Genomic DNA, 20,155 nt, shown 5'->3' on the forward strand with positions numbered 1-20,155 from the left:
GACCCTGACGTGATGGGGCCAAACTGATTCCGGATTTGGATTCAGCGACCAAATAAACATACATATATGGCATTTTAATTTTTTTAACCGTTACTTCCCAAGTTGACCTCGAACTGACCTTGAACCTGACGTGATCAGGTAAAACTGACCCCAGATTCAGCGACCAAAAAAACATATATGTATGGCATTTTTATTTCTTTTAACCATTTCTTCTCAGTTTGACCTTGAACTGACCTTGAACCTGACGAGATGGAGCCAAACTGATTCCGGATTTGGATTCAGCGACCAAATAAACATACATATATGGCATTTTAATTTTTTTAACCGTTACTTCCCAATTTGACCTCGAACTGACCTTGAACCTGTCGTGATCGGGTAAAACTGACCCCGGATTCGGATTCAGCGACCGAAAAAACATAAATGTATGGCATTTTAATTTTTTTAAACCTTTTCTTCTTAATTTGACCCATAAAATAACCTTTTTATTACATTTTTATGAAAATTCACGAAATGCCTTTTTTCGTTTGCATGTAAGAAAAGCTGTCAAGGTCTGTGTTTGTGGAACACAGAAAACTTGGTCCCAAAGGATTTGGTAAACACTAATTTAAGTAATACTTTTAACAATAATCATAAACTTTAATGTTGATTTTCTCTAAATGTGGTTTTTACTGATTTTAGCTCATTGTCCGTAGTATTCCAAGTGAACGAATGGTTTTTTTGGGCTTAAACTCAAGGAGGATACTTTGTACACCTATAGTTTTGGTATAAATGCAGGGCCTTTGATTTTAATGTTTAGAAAATGTGTTATACACAAAAAGGTGTCAGAATAAGCGAAAAAAAATTCAGTTTTTTCATCGTCAAATCATTTCTAAGCATTTAAATTAAAATCCCTGCATTCATACCAAAACTGCAGGTGTACAAAGTATCCTTCTTGAGTTTGAGCCCAAAAGAACCATTCGTTCACTTGGGATCTTACGGCCAGCGAAAAAATTCACTAATCCTTGCACCGAGTGCCACAATGGGCCAGCAGGGATAATGAAGGTTTTAGTACGGTATAGAAAAAGGTATTTATACTAAATATCACTATAACATTTTTTAATGATTTATTTTAATTTTGCGATTTTTACTTATTTTTTTCAGCATTTAAAGGTGTTGTGTCCCCTTAAGCACAACATTTGAAAAATTATAAATTAATGCATTGTTTAGCCATGAATATTGGTTTACAAGCCCTCAGAGTACAGTGTGACATACCTGTAAAGTCTTTTGGCTTATCTGAAAGCCGTATACCTGTACTCAATACGAAATACGATAAACTGTACTCTGAGGACTTGTAAACCAATTTTCATGCCAAAAAAATTAATAACTTTTCAAATATTCAATTTTTATACTTATACTTACTGCCAGGTAAAAATAGCGTTAGTGGTAAGGCAAATTCAACCTTAAACCATTTGCTTGAGCGCTTCAGTAAAAACTGCTGGAGTTTCCGGTTAATCCAACTGTACATTTCTCTCAGTGTACATAAATCGCAAAACATCAATATACCGTGTGAACACAAACTTATTTACATTGGAATACAAGCGCCATACGTTGATGCTGAGCTTGACCTCGTAGCGCTAAGCAGGTACCCTGACTGACCTGACTATCCTTTTTTATAATCTCGCAAACATGGAAAATATCTGATAGTTGGTTCGCTAGACAAAGTTTCGTGAAAAAATCACAAGTCAGATCAGAAATCGATTTGTTACAGTTACGAGGAATGCGCGTAACTTTAATTAAAGGCTTATAGCTAATAGCAGAGCTGATGCGCTGCTTCAAGTTACCATTTCGGTAAGTAGTGAAGAACTTTATTGCTCAAGGCCTTTAATAATCAATTTTACTCGTTAGTGACTCAGTTTTTTTACTTGAGTTGTAACAATACAGAAAACTTTATTCAATGGATCATCTTGTGACATAGCATTCCAATCGTGAAGAAGCTCATTCATATTGGCGGTCAGACTAGGCTGAGGAGTTGACTGAAATGAAAAGCTATTAGTCGAATGCGAGTGACTAGTACAACTATTCTCTATATAAAAAAGTCATGACCGTATGTTGTGAAATAAGATATACGTTATGTAATTGGCTTATGTACCGCGCATGCGTCTAAGTTAGGAAGACTAAACGTCATCGAGGTTGGAGCACGCAACATGCGCTGCTCAAAATCTAGTACTTAAAAACGATAGATTTGCAACGTCACGGCCAGTATCAAAAAGCGAATCACCTTGATTGTTATTAGACAAATTTTTATAAGTTTTCTAACAACACGGTTTACAGATTTTTGCACTAACAAATATAGTGAGGCAGCCTTAATGAAACGCCGTGTTGCACTCTTGACAGGTAACTAGTTTAGTGGCAACTTTGTTTCCGCACTTCCTTCACTTAGTCATCTAGAGAATAATGTAAAATATGTTAATGTACAAATACAAAGATAAACATTTGTATAACGAGCAATGTCACGCACAAAAAACCTAAAAATCTCTGAAAACTGAATCAACAATGTGCAAGGTCAGCACTTGCTAAGGCAACGGTGATTTTCTTAAAGTCTTCTTTTCCCTATATACATCCTTATATACAGTTAATAATCATGCGAAAACGTCAACTGATTTCAGCTCAATATTTTTATTAAAGCTGATAGCTATAAATATGCGTTTATATGAGATAAAATGTTAATGATAATCAGGTGATAATCATTCAAAATATGTAACATTTAATTTATTTATTATAAGTTACCATTAGGATGATAACACGAAAACTCTGGCTGTGAGCTCCAATATTTTTGTTTTTTTTTTAATAATTTAATTTAAATAAAATTTCTTTTAAGCGTTAAAAAATAAAAATTTTGGAGCTCACAGCCAGAGTTTTCGTGTTATCACCCTAATGGTAACACCAGTACTGGCCCTCATTATGTGAAATTTAGAAATTTTACCTATTTTAAACAACTTATAATAAATATATTAAATGTTACAAATTTTGAATGATTATCACCTGATTATCATTAACATTTTATCTCGCATAAACGCATATTTATAACTATAAGCTTTATTAAAAATACTGAGCTGAAATCACCTGATAATAAGCTGACGTTTTGGCATGATTGTCATCTGATTTTTTTCAGTAGGGTAGCGCCTTTTCGTAGCTTTTCTCATGTACATTAGTTTCGTCAACTCGGGACCAATCCAAGAAGCATATTTTCGATTAAGGCAAACCTTCTTTGGATGCGCCAATTTAACAATTTCAAACCTGAGATTATTATTTAAAATGGTCAGAACGTTCCCCAACTCAGTTTGGATAGAGCTCATAGCCGTTCAGTTACATCCAGAAAGCAGGTTATTTAGTTTCGTCGGACAGATGCTGCTGAAATTTCTACACGTGAATGAGACATCTGATCTGAGTTTTCGCATCATCGGATACCGACAACAAATTAGCATTTAGGTTTCTTATAATTCTATTATCGCTATACTCTGACGTTAGTACTTTGAGGGTTGAAAAGAGGTCAGAGACCTTTTGCATTAGAATTTTTGGGGGCCTGTCATTCAACCAAACGAGGATGGAAGGAGTGTCTCCCTGCTATATACTACAAAACAAATAATCAAGAATACATATTTATCTGGCCCCTGAGCATTAGAAGAAGCAAGAATTTTGACCTTATAATAATTACGCACATACAGGGAATCTCTACCTCCATTCACGTGTCTATCTTGCCTGAAAAACGAAAACTCTTTTAGCTAAATGAGACTGTCGCTCACGGAGCTACCGACTTTTGCGCCTGGTCAGACCCCCTCTCCCCCGCATGTCTTTTTAATCTCATCTACTGTAGTTTCAAAAACTATTGACCGCAAGAGGGCTGACAAGCATGCTGCCTGAATGACTTGCAAGTCGGCAGCCGACGCAAATAAATGCGCACATTCACCACCTTTCCGGCCGAACGGGAATCTGCTCCCGCATGCCAGGCATACTTGAAGTTCAGTCCTAGAGCTATGGGTCTTAAGATTTTAAACTGAACAAACTTTTCTTGAGGCAACATTTTATTAATAAAAACTTTATGGTCTGACATGCAGGAGGCAGCATCCGTGTCCAGTAACTCGGGTCTAATGACAGTAGTTGACAAATAATTGTTATTAACCACATTAAACATCATTTTTGCTTCAGCTGAAAAGTGCAATGCTGAGCAACGCGAAGGCGGCATTGTTTAAGGTTTTCACGTCCATAATGATCCCTTTTTTAATCTAACCGTCGATAATCACTTCGCTGTGCTCTGCCGTACCACCGCCCAAGCCAACCTCAATTTCAGCGCAGCTCAGTCGAGCAAGTAAGGAAACTGGTACGTCAATATTGACCGTCTCAGAACTGCAGAAACCAGTATCCAACGGCTCTGAGATATGGTTGGAGTTTCAACAAGCAGGATGAAAGTCTTGATTAATTCTTTTCATATTTTGTATATCGTTTTTGAGAGAAATATTTTCGTTTAGCAGCTGCCTGTTCGCTGCAAGTGCCATACTAGAAGTTTTGACGTCACACTTTAGCTCACTAGAGAGCAGAAATTCGGGCATTGAATACCTCTACATCGATTGCAGAGCCCTACTCCTTAATGCATCTCACCTAACCTCTTATTATTTTATTATGTATAGTTGATGACCTCTTATTATTTTATTATGTATAGTTGATGGCATATCATCGGCATGAAAAAATTTTTTTTATTTATTATTAAATTTCTTATTCATTTATTGTATTTATTTAGCTTCAAGTATTTTTCTACTGCGCAATTACACTATTATAAATAGGCTTACATACTGTCATCTGACGGGGGTATACGTGGGTGCCTTACTCGAGAATTAACAATCGTCACGATAACGCGCACCGATTGCAAAAGAGAAACAAACAGAAAAAGGAACTCTGCACGTTGGAGTTAAAATTCCTCTTTTCTTCAGATATGCTCCATGAAATAACTTAAAATTAAAGTAGTCTACAGTTATAATAACATTCGATAATCATGATGTTTTAAAGAAAAGTTCAACATTTTATTTCCGAGTTATAATGGTAAGGATAGTTCGAGGAACGCATCTAAAATCACTAGTGATCGAAAAATCGCCATGAAAAAACACACATGCGTAACTGAAAATCTTGTTGTTAACGAATTGGTAAAACAAAAACAGAAAAAAACGAGCCTGGGTATAGATTAAAATCCATTAAATTGAAGTTGAGATCCAAGCGATCCAGTTTTCAGTTATAAAGAGTATACAGGGTAAGAAAACAAAATTTTGAAGCTTAATATCTTTAAAACTAATTGGTTTTATAAACAGCCCGAAGAAAGAGATCAAGGTGTTATATAATGCTAACTTAATCCAAAATTATTAATCAACTCCAGTTATCGCGTTACGTAGAGAAACGACTTTTTTATGTTTTTCACGTTTTTCTCAGAATCTGTCCCATGAAATAACTTAAAATTCGAGCGGAATATAGTCGTGATAACTTTCAATAACCATATTTTTATTTTAATAAAGATTCAACATTTAGTTTTCAAGTTAAAACAATTTTAAAAAATTGCGCTTTATGGTGAATAATAAAAGAACGACGAACGATGTTATAAATTTTCCGCAGTAAAAAGATAGGAAATTTTATTTTCTTTCAGGTACATACTAAGCAATTTACTTTTATTAACTTTTCCAATAACTTTATTAGAAACAACTGAAATATCAAAACTAAAAAATCAATATAAAAAAAACGCATACACAAAATGTAAAAACGGACTTTTTTCCCACAATGTTCTAGTAAAAACAAAGAAAATGAGACTTGGTGGGTCAAAATACACTAAGTAGAAGCTGAGATACAGGCGTTTACATACGCATACACACACATACATCCGTACGGACATTTTCCAAAAACACCATTTTTCGACTGAAAATGCATGAAAACACACTTCCCACATGTTTTTACACAAACTCCCAGAATTACTATTACTAGGCTTCCTTGGGAAGGAAGCAAAAAAAATATTTACTAGTTACATTTAATAATCAAAAGCTCCTATTAGTAGTTAAATCAAGGGGTGTGGTAGCGCCCCGATGACAAGTATAAGTTTTTATACGCTGTGCCGTCGGGGAGCAGCGCGACCCTATCATACTTTGAATTTGCTATTTAATCTAAATGCGTTTTATCATCTCCAATGATTTCTTGTCTGATATGTCTTAGATGCTTATGTTTGAGTAATTTGTCTTAAAAGGGATGTCGAGACAAGAGCTTCAAATTTTACACATGAGTGTTTACATGAGAATTTAAATTACACAACTTGAGATAAAGACAAGTGGATATATTGTTTTAACAGCTTGAAACAATTCACCATGCAAAATTTCAGCCCTCTAAGTATGATAGATTTTAATTGAGATCAAAAAGAAAAATTGAAAAAAATAATCGTACAATCATTGAGAATTTGATTTTGCTCTCAATTAAAATCTATCAAACTTAGAGGGCTGAAATTTCGATTGATTTGTTTCAAGCTGTTAAAACAATATATCCACTTGTCTTTATCTCAAGTGTAGTTTAAATTCTCATGTAAACACTCATGTGTAAATTTCGCCCTCGAAGCCATGGGCTTCGGTGTGGATCAGCTAGCGAAGACAGACAAGCAAAAATTGTTACACTAGCCTGTTTCTACATAATAAAATAAGCATCTACATCACAAATTAAACATCTTGCATGAATACACTGCATATAAGGCTATATAATGATAGATATTGCTTGCAACTGTCTCGAACACTGAGTTGGGAGAATATCTATCAAGATCATCACTTTTACACTTCATTGTTGATAATCTTGAACACATCAATTTCACCTGATGTTTATCAAAGAACCTTCGCGCTACCGCTAGTGTATCTCTTGACAAAATTAATGTGTGTAATATTTAGGCGCCGAACACCTGCAAAGACTTGACGCAAGCACTCGCGTGGATCATCACAAATACGACGTGTGAATCCAGAGAGTAAACAACAGCATGCTCTACATCAGCGAACATCATGTGATCCTTGGTTCATATCGGTGGACTGGAAACTGGGCATCGGCCAAAGCGAGATCGATTCCGCGATCCACGGAAATCTATGAGCTCGTCTTGAACTTCACGAGATCTCACCGCTCAAGCTCGACGACGACCCCGTCCCCTGCAATGCCGACCTCCATATCTATGGTTGTTCGACTCGTACTGCAGCCTCCTCAACGGCAACTATATGCACTCTCCAAGACCTTATACGCTTGTTTGGGAGCTGCTCCGACGACCAGCAAATGACACTTGGCGCTCAAAACCATCAAGGAAACGGCGCGTTAGACAACGAGAGCACGAGAACGAGTTTGCGATGGAACGTCTGATCCAGTTCAAGGATAAGGAGTAAGCGATAGGCATCAACGAGGAGCCGACGCAGCCCCCATAGATCGACAGTGTCGGAAGTCCGACCAACCTCAAGCTTAGCATATCCGTGACACCCCGCTACAAATCCAAGCCTACCGCTGCTGCCCACTGGTATCATCAAGACCCTCACGCCCCAGATAATCAAGCTTGCTCAATAGCAAAACCAGTAGGTCCTCAAAGACAAGATCCGCAAAATAATAAGGCTCTCGAGAGGTCGTTTATCTGTCGAGTTCATTTCTACTTAACTTTAATTAAACGCATTAAACGTTAAATATACGTTAATGAATGTTATGAAATCAGTTTTATACATGTCAAGCATCAAGCATTAAAGTTCAGCAGGTGAGTTAAGATCAGTTAACTAGTGGTTATTAAGAAAAGGTTACATATTTCAAAAATATTCATTTAATGCGCACTTGCCGTCATGTTGTCTTATAGTTTATCGATGAAACATTCTAATTGTCATTGTTAAGGTGTGAATCTGTTGCATCATATTAAAATTACAACATTTTTTTATTACAATTTAAAAGGAGCTCTGCTTTATTGTAAAAATCTTAAAAAATATCCGTAAAAGTTTATAGCAAAGAAAAAATCTCAAGCCAAATTTAATAATTTGCAATGTGACGTCCTGCGACGTATTGCATTTAGGCAATATCAGCGAAGTCATTAGAAAGCCGAAAACTGACGACTCAGATTAATAAGTAGATCAGCGAGGTTAATGAGTATCCCCCGTATAAGCTGAGCGACCAGTTGTAATTATACACTCGACCTGGACACTTGTACGATTCTGATACTTATAGAATTTTATCTTGAATAAATCGCAAAGGTCAATTAATTGCAATTGTTTTTCATTTGAATAAAGCCATCATGTATAAGCCTGACCACAGCAGCAGAGTTTTCAGCCCAAGCTGTTAAGCCCAAGTAAGTAAAAATCAATAATTAATTATAGATCAGAATTGTGACTTAACATTAGTTCCGATACGAATCGAATTATAGAATCTTAAAAGAAAAGTTACATATCAAAAAATAAAAATTAAAACAAATTAATCAAATTACAGTTGAATTTGTAAATTAAAACAAACATAAATTACATATGTAAATAGCCATACCGCAAAAGTCAGTGTTAAAAAAAGTGGATGCTAGAATTTTGTGCAAAAACCTATCCTAAAGACGCTAAAAAGCGACTTTATCCTTTGATCGCTTAAATAGCGATTACTCTTTTCCATAAATCAATATCCTGATAACTCGGGAAAACCATATAACTTGGGAAATTCAGTTAGTCAACTATAAAATGATATCTGAATAAATAGAGATCAAAAAAATATAAAATTTGCAAATAAAACTGTAGTTAGATTGGAAAAGATTGGGTGAGTGACCTGCTTGTGCTCATCGGCGATCGCGCTCACCTTATGTTGCAGTGTCAGCAAGGCGATTGAACGAAGCTCTTCAAATTGGTAGCGCTTGTGTCACTAGGTCAATCGAGAATATTCAAAACATATGTGAAGAAATTAATTTCGCGCATGTCTAACCTGCCGTGTAATTAGTGGTTCATTAATTGATATAATAGCGCGTTATTTTATTCAATGAAAGATAATATTAGTGTAGTAAGAACGGTAAAAAGATATTTTTACGAAAACTATTAAATGAAAAATCTAAATTAATAGACGAATTAAGGCGATTAAATAAAAAAAATACATTCAGTTTTTCGATCGCAAGAACTTAGGCAGCCAAAAATAATAAACAAACAAGTAGAACGATCAGAGTTTCGAATAGAAATCGGCAACAAATTTGAGGAGTTGTTTAATTTTGATATGAATGAATTGAATAAAAATAAATAAATTTTAAATCGTAGAATTATGCATGATCCTAAAACCGTTTAAAGAATACTTATACCGCAGTGTCGACTAAAAAAATTTCAGTGTTACTCGTATAGCCGCAGAAATCGAACTGACTGAATGTGCATAGTTTGCAAAAACATAGAAAGTAGGTCATGTATTGAAATATAAGTAGGACAGTAAAATTTGGTTTGAATTGTTTATATGCAATTTGAAAATCTAAAATTCGGACCGAATAAGATTTTGTAATAAATAAAAAGGTAACAAAAATGAGATTATCAAATGAGTGATAATAAGAAAGAAGTAAATAAAAACGACACACAGAGGCCAAGATTAACTAGAAACGCTGTTCGTGAAAATCCAGCATTAATGAAGGACATAGTAATCCCTAATATCCAAAACCTATTCACAAAAAGTAAGAAAGTAATTCGATCACCGCCGATAAACAGCGGATGGATAAAAGATAGTCAGCAAGTACTATTATCTGATATTAATAATAAAAAGTTAGAAGATAGCCAACATATAGTAACACCCGATATAGATCAGCAAAGTAAACAGAATCTAGAAATTTAAGAAATTTTGAAAGAAAATAAGGACTTAAAGCAGGAAGATACAACACTAGGGCGAACTACGGGAGCAATTAAAAAGAAAATCAAGCATCTTAATAAAAAACATCTAAGCCTAAATATACTGCTAACACCTGCAAAACAAAAAGAATTCGAGACACTAGAAGAGCCAGATCATTCAATATTTTTAGCTATAACACTAGCCACAGCGATTCCAATAGGCCTGGACAGAACAGTTAATAATACCAAATTTCTACAAACAGTTGAGGAGACATCGTTAATAGATATAGAAGGTATTAGTGACCATCCTAGCTTAATTGGAAATCCAAGTAATTCAAAGTTTAATATTACTTTTGATTTTAAAAATGTTCTTTAAACTATGTTTAGATGAAAGGTACTTAGAGGTCAATAATGTAAAATTACAATTACAAAGAGGTCCGATTACAAAAACCGGAATGAAGTTAAGCCAAAAAAAACTCTGAATATAATTTTAAAAGAAATTATTCGCGACAATGATGCATATAATATCGAACAACAAAATATTTTAAGAGAAACGGATCATGAGAATAATATTGATAAAATCAGAATGCAAGATGAAGCAAATCAAGAGATTTTTGAAGAGAGTAGCAAAATCAGTAACATAGAGGATGAGTTAAAGCAAACTGAACAATCACATGAAAAACAGAATACTGAGATAAATGAGGCAGAACCTTTACTAGAAAATGATAGTGTCACAGAAAACACATTTAACAATGATGTTTTGGCCATTTTAAACACGATATCGGAAATCCACGAAATAAATGACAAATCAGAATTACAAAGTTTACAACAAAAAAAAAAATATATATATATATATATATATATATATATATATATATATATATGAAAACAAGCCTAGGAACTTGGAAAATTTTTTGAAAAATGATGATAAAAATACAGAAAATTATATACTTGACGTAAATACAGTATAACAAGAGCAATAAACGCCTGAAGAAGCGCCAATTCAAATCAAAAAGCTAAATTGTAAGGAGATATTAACTATTATGAAGGAAAATAATGTACAACTATTTAAAGCGGATAAAAAAATAATTTTTGAAGACAAAAAATATCAATACGTTTTAGAAGACATCGATTATATACCAGAAGGGGCTCAAGTAGTAGAAGAACTTAATATTGATGAGAAATTAATTCTACATATAGAAACTTAAATTTTAAATAAAAACCAAGAAAATGAAACCAGAAACCTGAGTCGGAAGGAAATATTGCGAAAGAAATTGCAATTAAAAAACGGAGGTAAAAAAACGACGAAAGAATCGAGCGAATGATAGATCAAATTCCGGATGTTTTTTTGGATAGAGGGCGATAAATTAGGTACATGTAACGTAGAACAAGCTTCGGCAAGCCAATATCCGTAAAGCAGTATCCATTAGCACACAAATCTAAGGGAATAGCTTTTAAAGAAATGGGCAAATTACAAGAAACGAAAGCAATCAGAAAAACAAAAAGTGCGTTCAATGCGACAGCGTTAGTAGTCCTCAAGAAGGAGATAATCCCAGGAGAGAAAAGATATAGATTGGTGATAGATTATTGAGCCTTGAATGAGGTGACTATAGCCGATCCATATTTACTTCCCAATATTACTGAAATTTTAGACTTAATTGGGAAGAGGAAATATTTTGATGTATTAGATTTAAAATCTGGCTTTTATTAAGTAAAGATGAGATCTTCGGATATTCACAAAACTGCATTTAGTCTACATCCATTAGGAAGATTTGAATTAGTCGTCCTACCGTTCGGTCTTAAAAACTTAGCCCGGACTTTTCAGCGGCTTATAAATAAAGTTTTAGCCAAATATATTGATAAAATATGTTTTAATTATATTGATGACATCATTATTTTCGGTGACACGATTGAAGAATTAGAGAAAAGATTCGGTCTAATAGCTCAAGCATTAATAGAAGCAGAGCTCAAATTAGAACCGGAAAAATGTGAATTCAGCAAGACAGAAGTGTGTTTCTTAGGGCATGTTATTAGTGAAGCAGGTTTAAAACCAGATAAAAATAAAATACAAGCAGTAAAGAAATTCCCAATAACGTTAAAAAGGTTAGACAGTTTTTAGGTTTTGTGAATTATTATAGAAGGTTTATTAAAAATTTAGCAGAAATTACCAAGCCACTAACCATATTACTACAAAAGGATAGGCTATTTACGTGGGGATTGGAGCAACAAACTGCATTTGACAAACCCATAGAATCATTTTGTTCAGCACCGGTCTTGCAATATCCGCAATCCGATAAACCGTTTATAATAACGACGGACGCAACTCAATATGCGTTAGGTTGTGTAATTTCTCAAGGTGAGATAGGCAAAGATAGACCAATAGCTTATGCATCAAGAGTACTGCAGCCTGCGGAACTTAAATATGCAACCTATGAAAAAAAAACTCTGGGTATTATGTATGCTATAAAAACATTTAAAAATTATATTTATAAAAATAAATTTGTGATTGTAACTGACCATAGACCACTAGTATGGTTGAAATCTGCGGATAATAACGAAAGAGTTCAGAGATGGAGATTAAAACTAGCAGATTATGATTATGAAATTGTGTATAAAGTTGGAAAACAAAATACAAATGCAGATGCATTAGCGAGGAATCCTGTAGCAAAAATAGATATATGCGTAGTAACAAGAGCCCAGAAAAGGCGAGAAGAAAATCAGACGTCACAAGATTTGACGAATGATGAAAAGATAAAAATTATAAATGAACAAAGATTGAAACTTCATAATAAGAAGTTACAGATAAAAGACGCAAAAGGGCCAAGGTACAAAAGTGTAGAAAGAAAAGTGTACCAGAGAAGGAAAAACCACACGATAAGCAAAAAAATACAGTATATTCCGCATCTCACACATTTTCGTTGACAAAACTACAAGGAACTTCCGTGTCGCGGTCGTGCCTAAAAAGACGCACGCAAAGATGCGAGGTACCTTTAACGCACGCAGAGAACTCTCTTACCGCAATATCGCAATAATACGTTGCAGCTGAAGAAGACGCTGAGCTGGCCTCGCCGTAAGGAAGCCAAACGCACGAGTCGCTTGGCGGTCCTGACAGAAATGACCACGTGCGGAAGCGCGCGCAGGCCCGGCGGCGGGCGCCTTGACGCATGCGCGCGAAATTCAAAAGCCTAAACCCACATCTACACTAATTAAATGGTTAAAAACGAACTGAACATCCCGCCTGCCTTCATTCAAATCGCGCCTGGACTATGCTTATTAAGGGTGTCACGCTGCTTAGCTAGAAAGCGTGTACGAATGCTCACTATTTTGGCTTCTCGAGCCGTCTGCAGCGCTGTCAGCTTTTTAAGCGCAATAGGAGCCATGATGCTCGCAAAGTCTCCCTATATGTATCGCAAACTTAAGGAAAATAAGTATTGTGCACGCACGCCGCTAATCCGTGGACACGACCGCAGTGCGTCTAAGAAGTCGCCGCTCCCTACAATCCGCAAACGTCAACACATGCGCGCGGCGCAAGGCTTTGCTTCTGAGAGCGCTCGGCCGGCTCAATATGTAAACAAGAGCGCGCGGCGCTATACAGAGCGTTCACACTGAGGCTGAGAAAAACAATGCTTGGAACTTTAACAGAAATATAATATGCTACTGGAAAAATAATCGGTACAGTGTGAACGCATTTGTGTACAGATTTTATGTACTATGCTTATCGTACGATTATGCGAAATCGAATTTTGAAAAACGCACGAATAAACCAATTACTCACGATGTTCAGTTCAGTTTTAATTAGCTAAGAGTAGCTGTAAGTTTAGGCTTTTGAATTTCGCGCCGCTGCGCGCTCTCCATTGTGACGTTGAGTAGCGCGCGCATGCGTCGAGGCGCGCGCCGCCGGCCCCGCGCGCGCTTCCGCACGAGCTCATTCCTGTTAGAACCGCCTAGCGATTCGTATGTTTGGCTTCCTTACGCTTTTCAACGTTTTCTTTTTAAAGTGAATCAGTATTTTGTCCTTCTCAGAGTTATCACTGTTCACCCCGTTCTGCGCCCGTGTTAGTTGCGTTTGCGGACAATTCGCGATCGTGTTCGCGTGAATTGTGCGCGCGTGTGTGCCTCGAGGCGTTAGTTTTAAGAGTGTGCTTTTAGAAAGATGCCCACGTTGTGGACGTGGTTCCTTCCAGGGCGAGCGAGTTGCGGCAACACCTTGTTGCCCTTGTGCCAAGCGTCTGGCTCCTCGAGACGTCGAGGCTCGCAGCTGCGGATCATCCTTTCGCTCCCCAGGCCTGTCTTCCAGACCTCAAGGACCAGGACGGAAGCAGCGGCGGACTACGGTGAGGCCAGCTCAGCGTCTTCTTCAGCTGCAGCGTATAACTTGCGATATTGCAGTAAGAGAGCTCTCTGCGTGCGAACAAATACCTAGCGTCTTTGCATGCGTCTCTATGCATTATTTTCTCTACTAGAGTCGCTTTCCTTTTCTTTCATTTTATATAATTTCCTTTTCTTTATTTTCAATAAAGCTTACACTTGCTGAGGCTTTTCCCTCTAATCCGTGAGGGTTTTTACGCCACAGCAAGTGTATTTTTGTTTTATCGCGAAATCGTGTGTTTTAATTTAAAAGAACCCTTCACTCACTTAAACCCTTTCCTTGTCGGCACGCACTCTGAGTTCTTCCACTCATTCATTAGATTTCTTTTCAATTGAGGTTTTTTTTTTATCAAAATGAATTTTATTTTATGCATATAAAAGACATATAATGTCTATATGACAACTGTATAATTTGAGCTGGAATAATTTTATGCCAATATGCTAAAATGTGGGAACTATGTGAAAATCTTATGTTCCCATTTGGAAACCATGCGACAATAGAAAAGAAAACAACTAATGAATAGCACAATCATAGCATTAAAAATATGACATTAATAACATGTAAACTAAATAATTTAATTGAATTATATTGCAATATTAAATGTTGTACATATTCATTTGATAACATGTATAGTATAGCAGAAGCATAAAAGCGATTTATAATTTGCATAGTGCATAAAATCGAAATTTACGCTTACTGTATTGAAAAAGTTGTTTTATTACTGAATACCTACCCCTTTCACTTTTTTGTCGCATCGTATGCTAGTAACAATATTCTCCGAATTATCCTGTAAGTTTGCTTCAGATTCTGGATATATTACAATTCTTGTAAGCGACGTATTTTGAAATTCTTCATCAAAAGCAATCAGATTAGAATCGTCTAATTTCGCACAAGAAGTTCCCGGTGAATCTGTACTATTTGTGTTTGTGTTATTGGATTTTAGTTCTTTATCACTCTCACACCACTTATGTTTATACAGCGCTCGTCTTTTATTTTCATTTATAGTTCCAGTCGATCGAGTTTTAAAAATACTACCTTTTTTACTTGCAATAGGTTTATTTATTATTTTACTGGCGACGGAAGGTTGCGATTTCGAATCAGGTAATAAACAATTAGAATCAATCTGGAATTCATTGTGCAGACTACTTGCACATTCGCTATCATCGCTGCTGGAGAACCAATCTTGATCTAAATTTTTTGAAGTTATATCTTTCGTGTTCTTAGTATTTATTAAGTCCGATTCGGCTTTATAAGATAATGTATGTTTTATAATCGGTCCAGCTTCTGTACAAATATTTGCCACATTTGTATTCACGTTAGCTTGTGAGCTCTTGTCAATATTTTCTGGGTCAACATAATTATAATCTATAGTTTCTACATTATAATCTAAATCTTTAGCTTTTGTATCGGTATGACTATTATTACCCAATAATTTATTATGTACAACTTCTGAATCGTTTTTTGATAAAATATCAATTATTTCTTGTGTTGACGTTGGCGAAATTCGGTCAACTTTCAACATTTCATCTGGATGTCCAGTGGTATTTAGAGAACATTCAGTCTTTACAATATCATAATGTGATACAAGCGTACTAGTAGAATCTGTAGCAGACTTTCTTAGGGTCAATGATATTCCAGTACTTTGTGAACTAACTAAGGACGTTGATATCGATGAAGTACTATCTATTTTTGAATATTTAGCTCTACTTCGAGTTGTTCTTATGCCAGATTTATCTTGAGAATTTGACCCAGATGTCAAACTAGATGATTCCTGAAAACTATGTGTTGCCATAACGTCCATGTTTGAATTTTGAATAGGTAGCTTTCGATCAACATTAATTTTTTGAGTTGGAGGAGGTGATGAAATTCTATAAGATTCAGAATCTGCATCCTCAGAACAAAGAAGCCTAGCTGTACCCTTGCAGATTCTTAGCACAATTGGAGGCTTCCCTTCTTCTCTTAAACTTGTATCTACAATTGAATTAAAGTTATCTGATTCCTTAATGCTTACTATAGAATCTTTGCAGGATTTTTGCTTAAGATCCAAGTCAAGTGTAGGCGAAACCGACTGATAAAGTTTATCTGAAGATTTTCCAATTGTAGCAATGTTTCTACTTTTAAAAAATTTTTTAGGTTTGTTAATATCTGGGTTGATTTCTTCATTTTTACCATATGTAAACGGGTCTTTTTCATGCATATTTTGATTCCCATAATCGAGTTTTGGCCGTTTTGTTCCATGGTTCGTTCTTGCATCACTATTTTTTTTACCTGCAAAATTAAAAATTCATTTAAACATTATAGCTAATATTGCATCATGAGCGTATACTATTTTTAATAACTAATTGCGCAATATTCGACAATTTATACAGTATTTATTTCGACAATATCACGACCAAACTCACGACCAAATCAGGACCGGATGGTTAAAAAATTGTTTTCTGCATTTACTAATCTTAACAATTGCATTATAACACTACGTGGCTTAAATCCGCGTTTAAGACACACTGATCCGTGAAGTAGTCCTTTCTGGTACCATGCTAACCTCACAGTGCCTGAAAAAACTGCTTACACCACGGATAAGCGTGTCTTTGCAGATGTAGGTCAGGTACTGTTATAATATATTGTACGATACGCGTGTCTCCAGTGGCATTTTCTGGCACGGCGTTTAACTCGTCGTGCCAAAAAATATCACTCACGCCACTTGTATCGTAATGTACTATTCTAGCACTAGTGCAGGAATGTCCTTATTTTGCCCATTAGTGCAAGAATTTACTATTTTGCGCACTCAAATGCAAGGGTAAAATATAATTTTTTACACTAAGTTAGGAAATAGTATAAAACAGTTTAGTACATTATGCAACGAGTTTTTTGTGCGCTCTCTTACTGCTGACAAGCGTACGACTTACGCATACTATTTTTTTCATAAGTGCGAGGTAAAATGCATTTGTGTGCACCAAGTTATCGTGGGTTATTCGCGACGTGGCTCACGAAAATGCATGCGCTAAATATCAGTTAGCAACAACGTGTGAAAAAATTCGTTAAAAGTTACCAGTTTCGTTAAATTATTTAATTTCAAGTAATAATCAAAATTTAATGTGTTTAATAATTGTTCATTTATTTTTGTTATTATTTTAACCCATTAAAAACCAGGCAAAACCTGGCAGAGATATCGAGAAACGAACTGTGCCATCCTTTGCATAACCAAAAAAAATACCCGTGTTTTTTCTTTTGTCGATCACAATTGTTTATAACAAATTATTTAAACAAATAACCCAAAATGTTGTAATTTTGCAAAACTGAATGCGGATATCGATTCTACGGGCAAAAACACGACAAAAACCTATGTAACGTTTTTTTGTCAGAGTTCAATTTGTTAGTGTAAAATACCTATAAACAATCGTACTCTGGGAAGGGGGCATTGACCATGCCAAATACCATGCAAAATATGACAGAGATATCAAGAAACGAACTGTGCCATCCTTTGCATAACCAAAAATAAAAGTACCCGTATTTTTTCTTTTGTCGATTACAATTGTTTGTAACAAATTATTTAAACAAATAACCCAAAATGTCGTAATTTTGCAAAACTGAATGCGGATATCGATTCTACGGGCAAAAACGCGACAAAAACCTATGTAACGTTTTTTTGTCAGAGTTCAATTTGTTAGTCTAAACCAGGAACAAACTTTTCACATGTAAATCATCCTTCTCATCCGTCTTAGATGTAGACCTGCGGAATACCGTAGTGTTGCATGCTATAATTGGATGAGCTTATTTTTTTTTCAAAACCTTCCGTGTTAGAGATCACGTTTGAGTGGCAGGCTAACGGTGGTACATCAATTGAAAAAAAAATCTTTCGAAACGAGACTTTAGGAATAGAACTTTTCATAAAAATAGATCACATTATTCTGTGTCGATAACGCAATTGATAATGTCGAGACGGAGAGTTAGGGATCTACCTGATTTAGTTGAGGATTCTAACATTGACGAAAATCAATATGTCGATATAGCATTTGTTCCTGCTGATCATGAAAGTTCAGATGGAGATTCGGATGTTGATCTAGAAGAAGATATAACATCTCATGATCTTCCTACAGGTTCTTACGAACATGTGAAAAGTACTTACACAAGTACTCAAAAATTGTTGGAGCCGAATCATATTTACGATTGGGAAGATGATACTCTGGATAATATATCTATTTCTCCATTATTTTTTAAAAATTCCTTAGAATTATTTGAGTTATTCTTCTCGGAATCGATGAAGAATCATGTTGTGGAAGCTACTGCTGAGAATCATTTCGATTTGTCTAAAAATGATCTAGAAAGATTTATTGTAATCATAATGATTACTATTTTCAATTCTAGAAAACGTCTTTATGATTATTGGTCAACAAAACGAATCCTATAGTGTCCAATCATTACCGAACTTATGACGAGAAATAAATTTGTTACCACCAAGAAGAATATTCGATTTTACAAACATGAAGATGAAAATCCAACTGACAAAGTTTGGAAAGTAAGAACGATGTATGACATGTTCCGTGAGAATTGCATGCAATTCGGTTTCTTCGACTACAACCTATCGGTAGATGAGGTAATGGTGAAATATTTCGGTAGATTTGGTATCAAGCAGTGTATCAGGAATAAGCCTATCCGGTTTGGAATAACGATGTGGGCACTTTGTTCTTCTGATGGATACATCTATGACCTCGATATTTACACAGGTAAATCAGGGAATAACACACTAAATGTTTTAGCTTCTGTTGGATTGGGTTCAAGAGTAGTAATACAATTACTTTCTACTTTGTTAAAAGGAACAGAAAAAGAAGATTTGAGTAAGTACCACGTGTACTTTGACAACTTTTTCTCTAATCCAGATCTAATGATACATTTGAAGAAGAATGGTTTATCATCAACAGGCACTGTCAGGCAGAATCGCGTGAAAGAGAAGGTCGAAATGCCAAAAAAAGCTGAAAGAGGAACCACTATTTCTAAGCATGAAGCAAATTCAGGGTTGAATATCATTACGGTAATGGATTCCAAACCCGTATCGATTCTCTAAACTAAATATGGGGATGAACCGAAAGTGGCAATGCAAAGATGGCAGGAATCGTCGAAAAATTCCATTCTTTTCCCTCATTCTTTTTTCATGTGCAATCAACACATGGGTGGTGTCAATCTCCACGATCAACACTGTAATGCTCTGATGTCTTCGATAAGAGGTAAAAAATGGACATGGTGTCTTTTTATGCGACTTATTCAAGCATCTTTAGCGAACGCTACGATGATTTACAATAAACTCAATCCGGATGAAAAGAAAGGTTCCAAAGATATTGTTCAAGAAGTTTGTGAATATTACATTCAGAAGCTATCATCAGTACGTATTCCCAGGGAAAAGAGGAAGCCTGAAAATTCTTCAGAACACATCATGAAACAAGGAAGTATGGAAAAATGCGGGATAGGTACGTGTTCGATGAGAACTGAATGGTTCTGTACGAAATGTTGCAAACCTATTTGCAGAAAACACAAAGAAGATCACGGCAATGAGCCATAATTTGGTTCATAACTCGGAAACTTATTGAAACTTTTACTACTTTGCGCACGATTGTTTATCCTTATTTTACACTAACAAATTGAACTCTGACAAAAAAACGTTACATAGGTTTTTGTCGTGTTTATGCCCGTAGAATCTATATCCGCATTCAGTTTTGCAAAATTACAACATTTTGGGTTATTTGTTTAAATAATTTGTTATAAACAATTGTGATAGACAAAAGAAAAAACACGGGTATTTTTTTTTTGGTTATACAAAGGATGGCACAGTTCGTTTCTCGATATCTCTGCCAGGTTTTGCCTGGTTTTTAATGGGTTAAGGTAATCTTCCACCAAATCATTTGAATTATTAAACATTTGCTTTCTACTAAATGGAGTTTTGGCATACCAGAATTATCGATTTTAT

At 35.4% G+C, this 20,155-nt stretch overlaps 1 protein-coding gene across 1 annotated transcript in view; it reads right to left on the bottom strand.

The window, feature by feature from the left end:
- LOC100117088 (protein wings apart-like) overlaps positions 1-20,155 on the bottom strand; it is a 270,210-nt gene that overhangs the window by 213,087 nt on the left and 36,968 nt on the right. Inside the window, exon 2 of the mRNA XM_031930082.2 lies at positions 14,930-16,464. Coding sequence (XP_031785942.1) covers positions 14,930-16,464 — 1,535 coding nt within the window. The remainder of the gene's footprint in view (positions 1-14,929; positions 16,465-20,155) is intronic.

The sequence above is a fragment of the Nasonia vitripennis genome (assembly GCF_009193385.2).
Source record: "Nasonia vitripennis strain AsymCx chromosome 4 unlocalized genomic scaffold, Nvit_psr_1.1 chr4_random0008, whole genome shotgun sequence".
Lineage (NCBI taxonomy): Eukaryota > Metazoa > Arthropoda > Insecta > Hymenoptera > Pteromalidae > Nasonia > Nasonia vitripennis.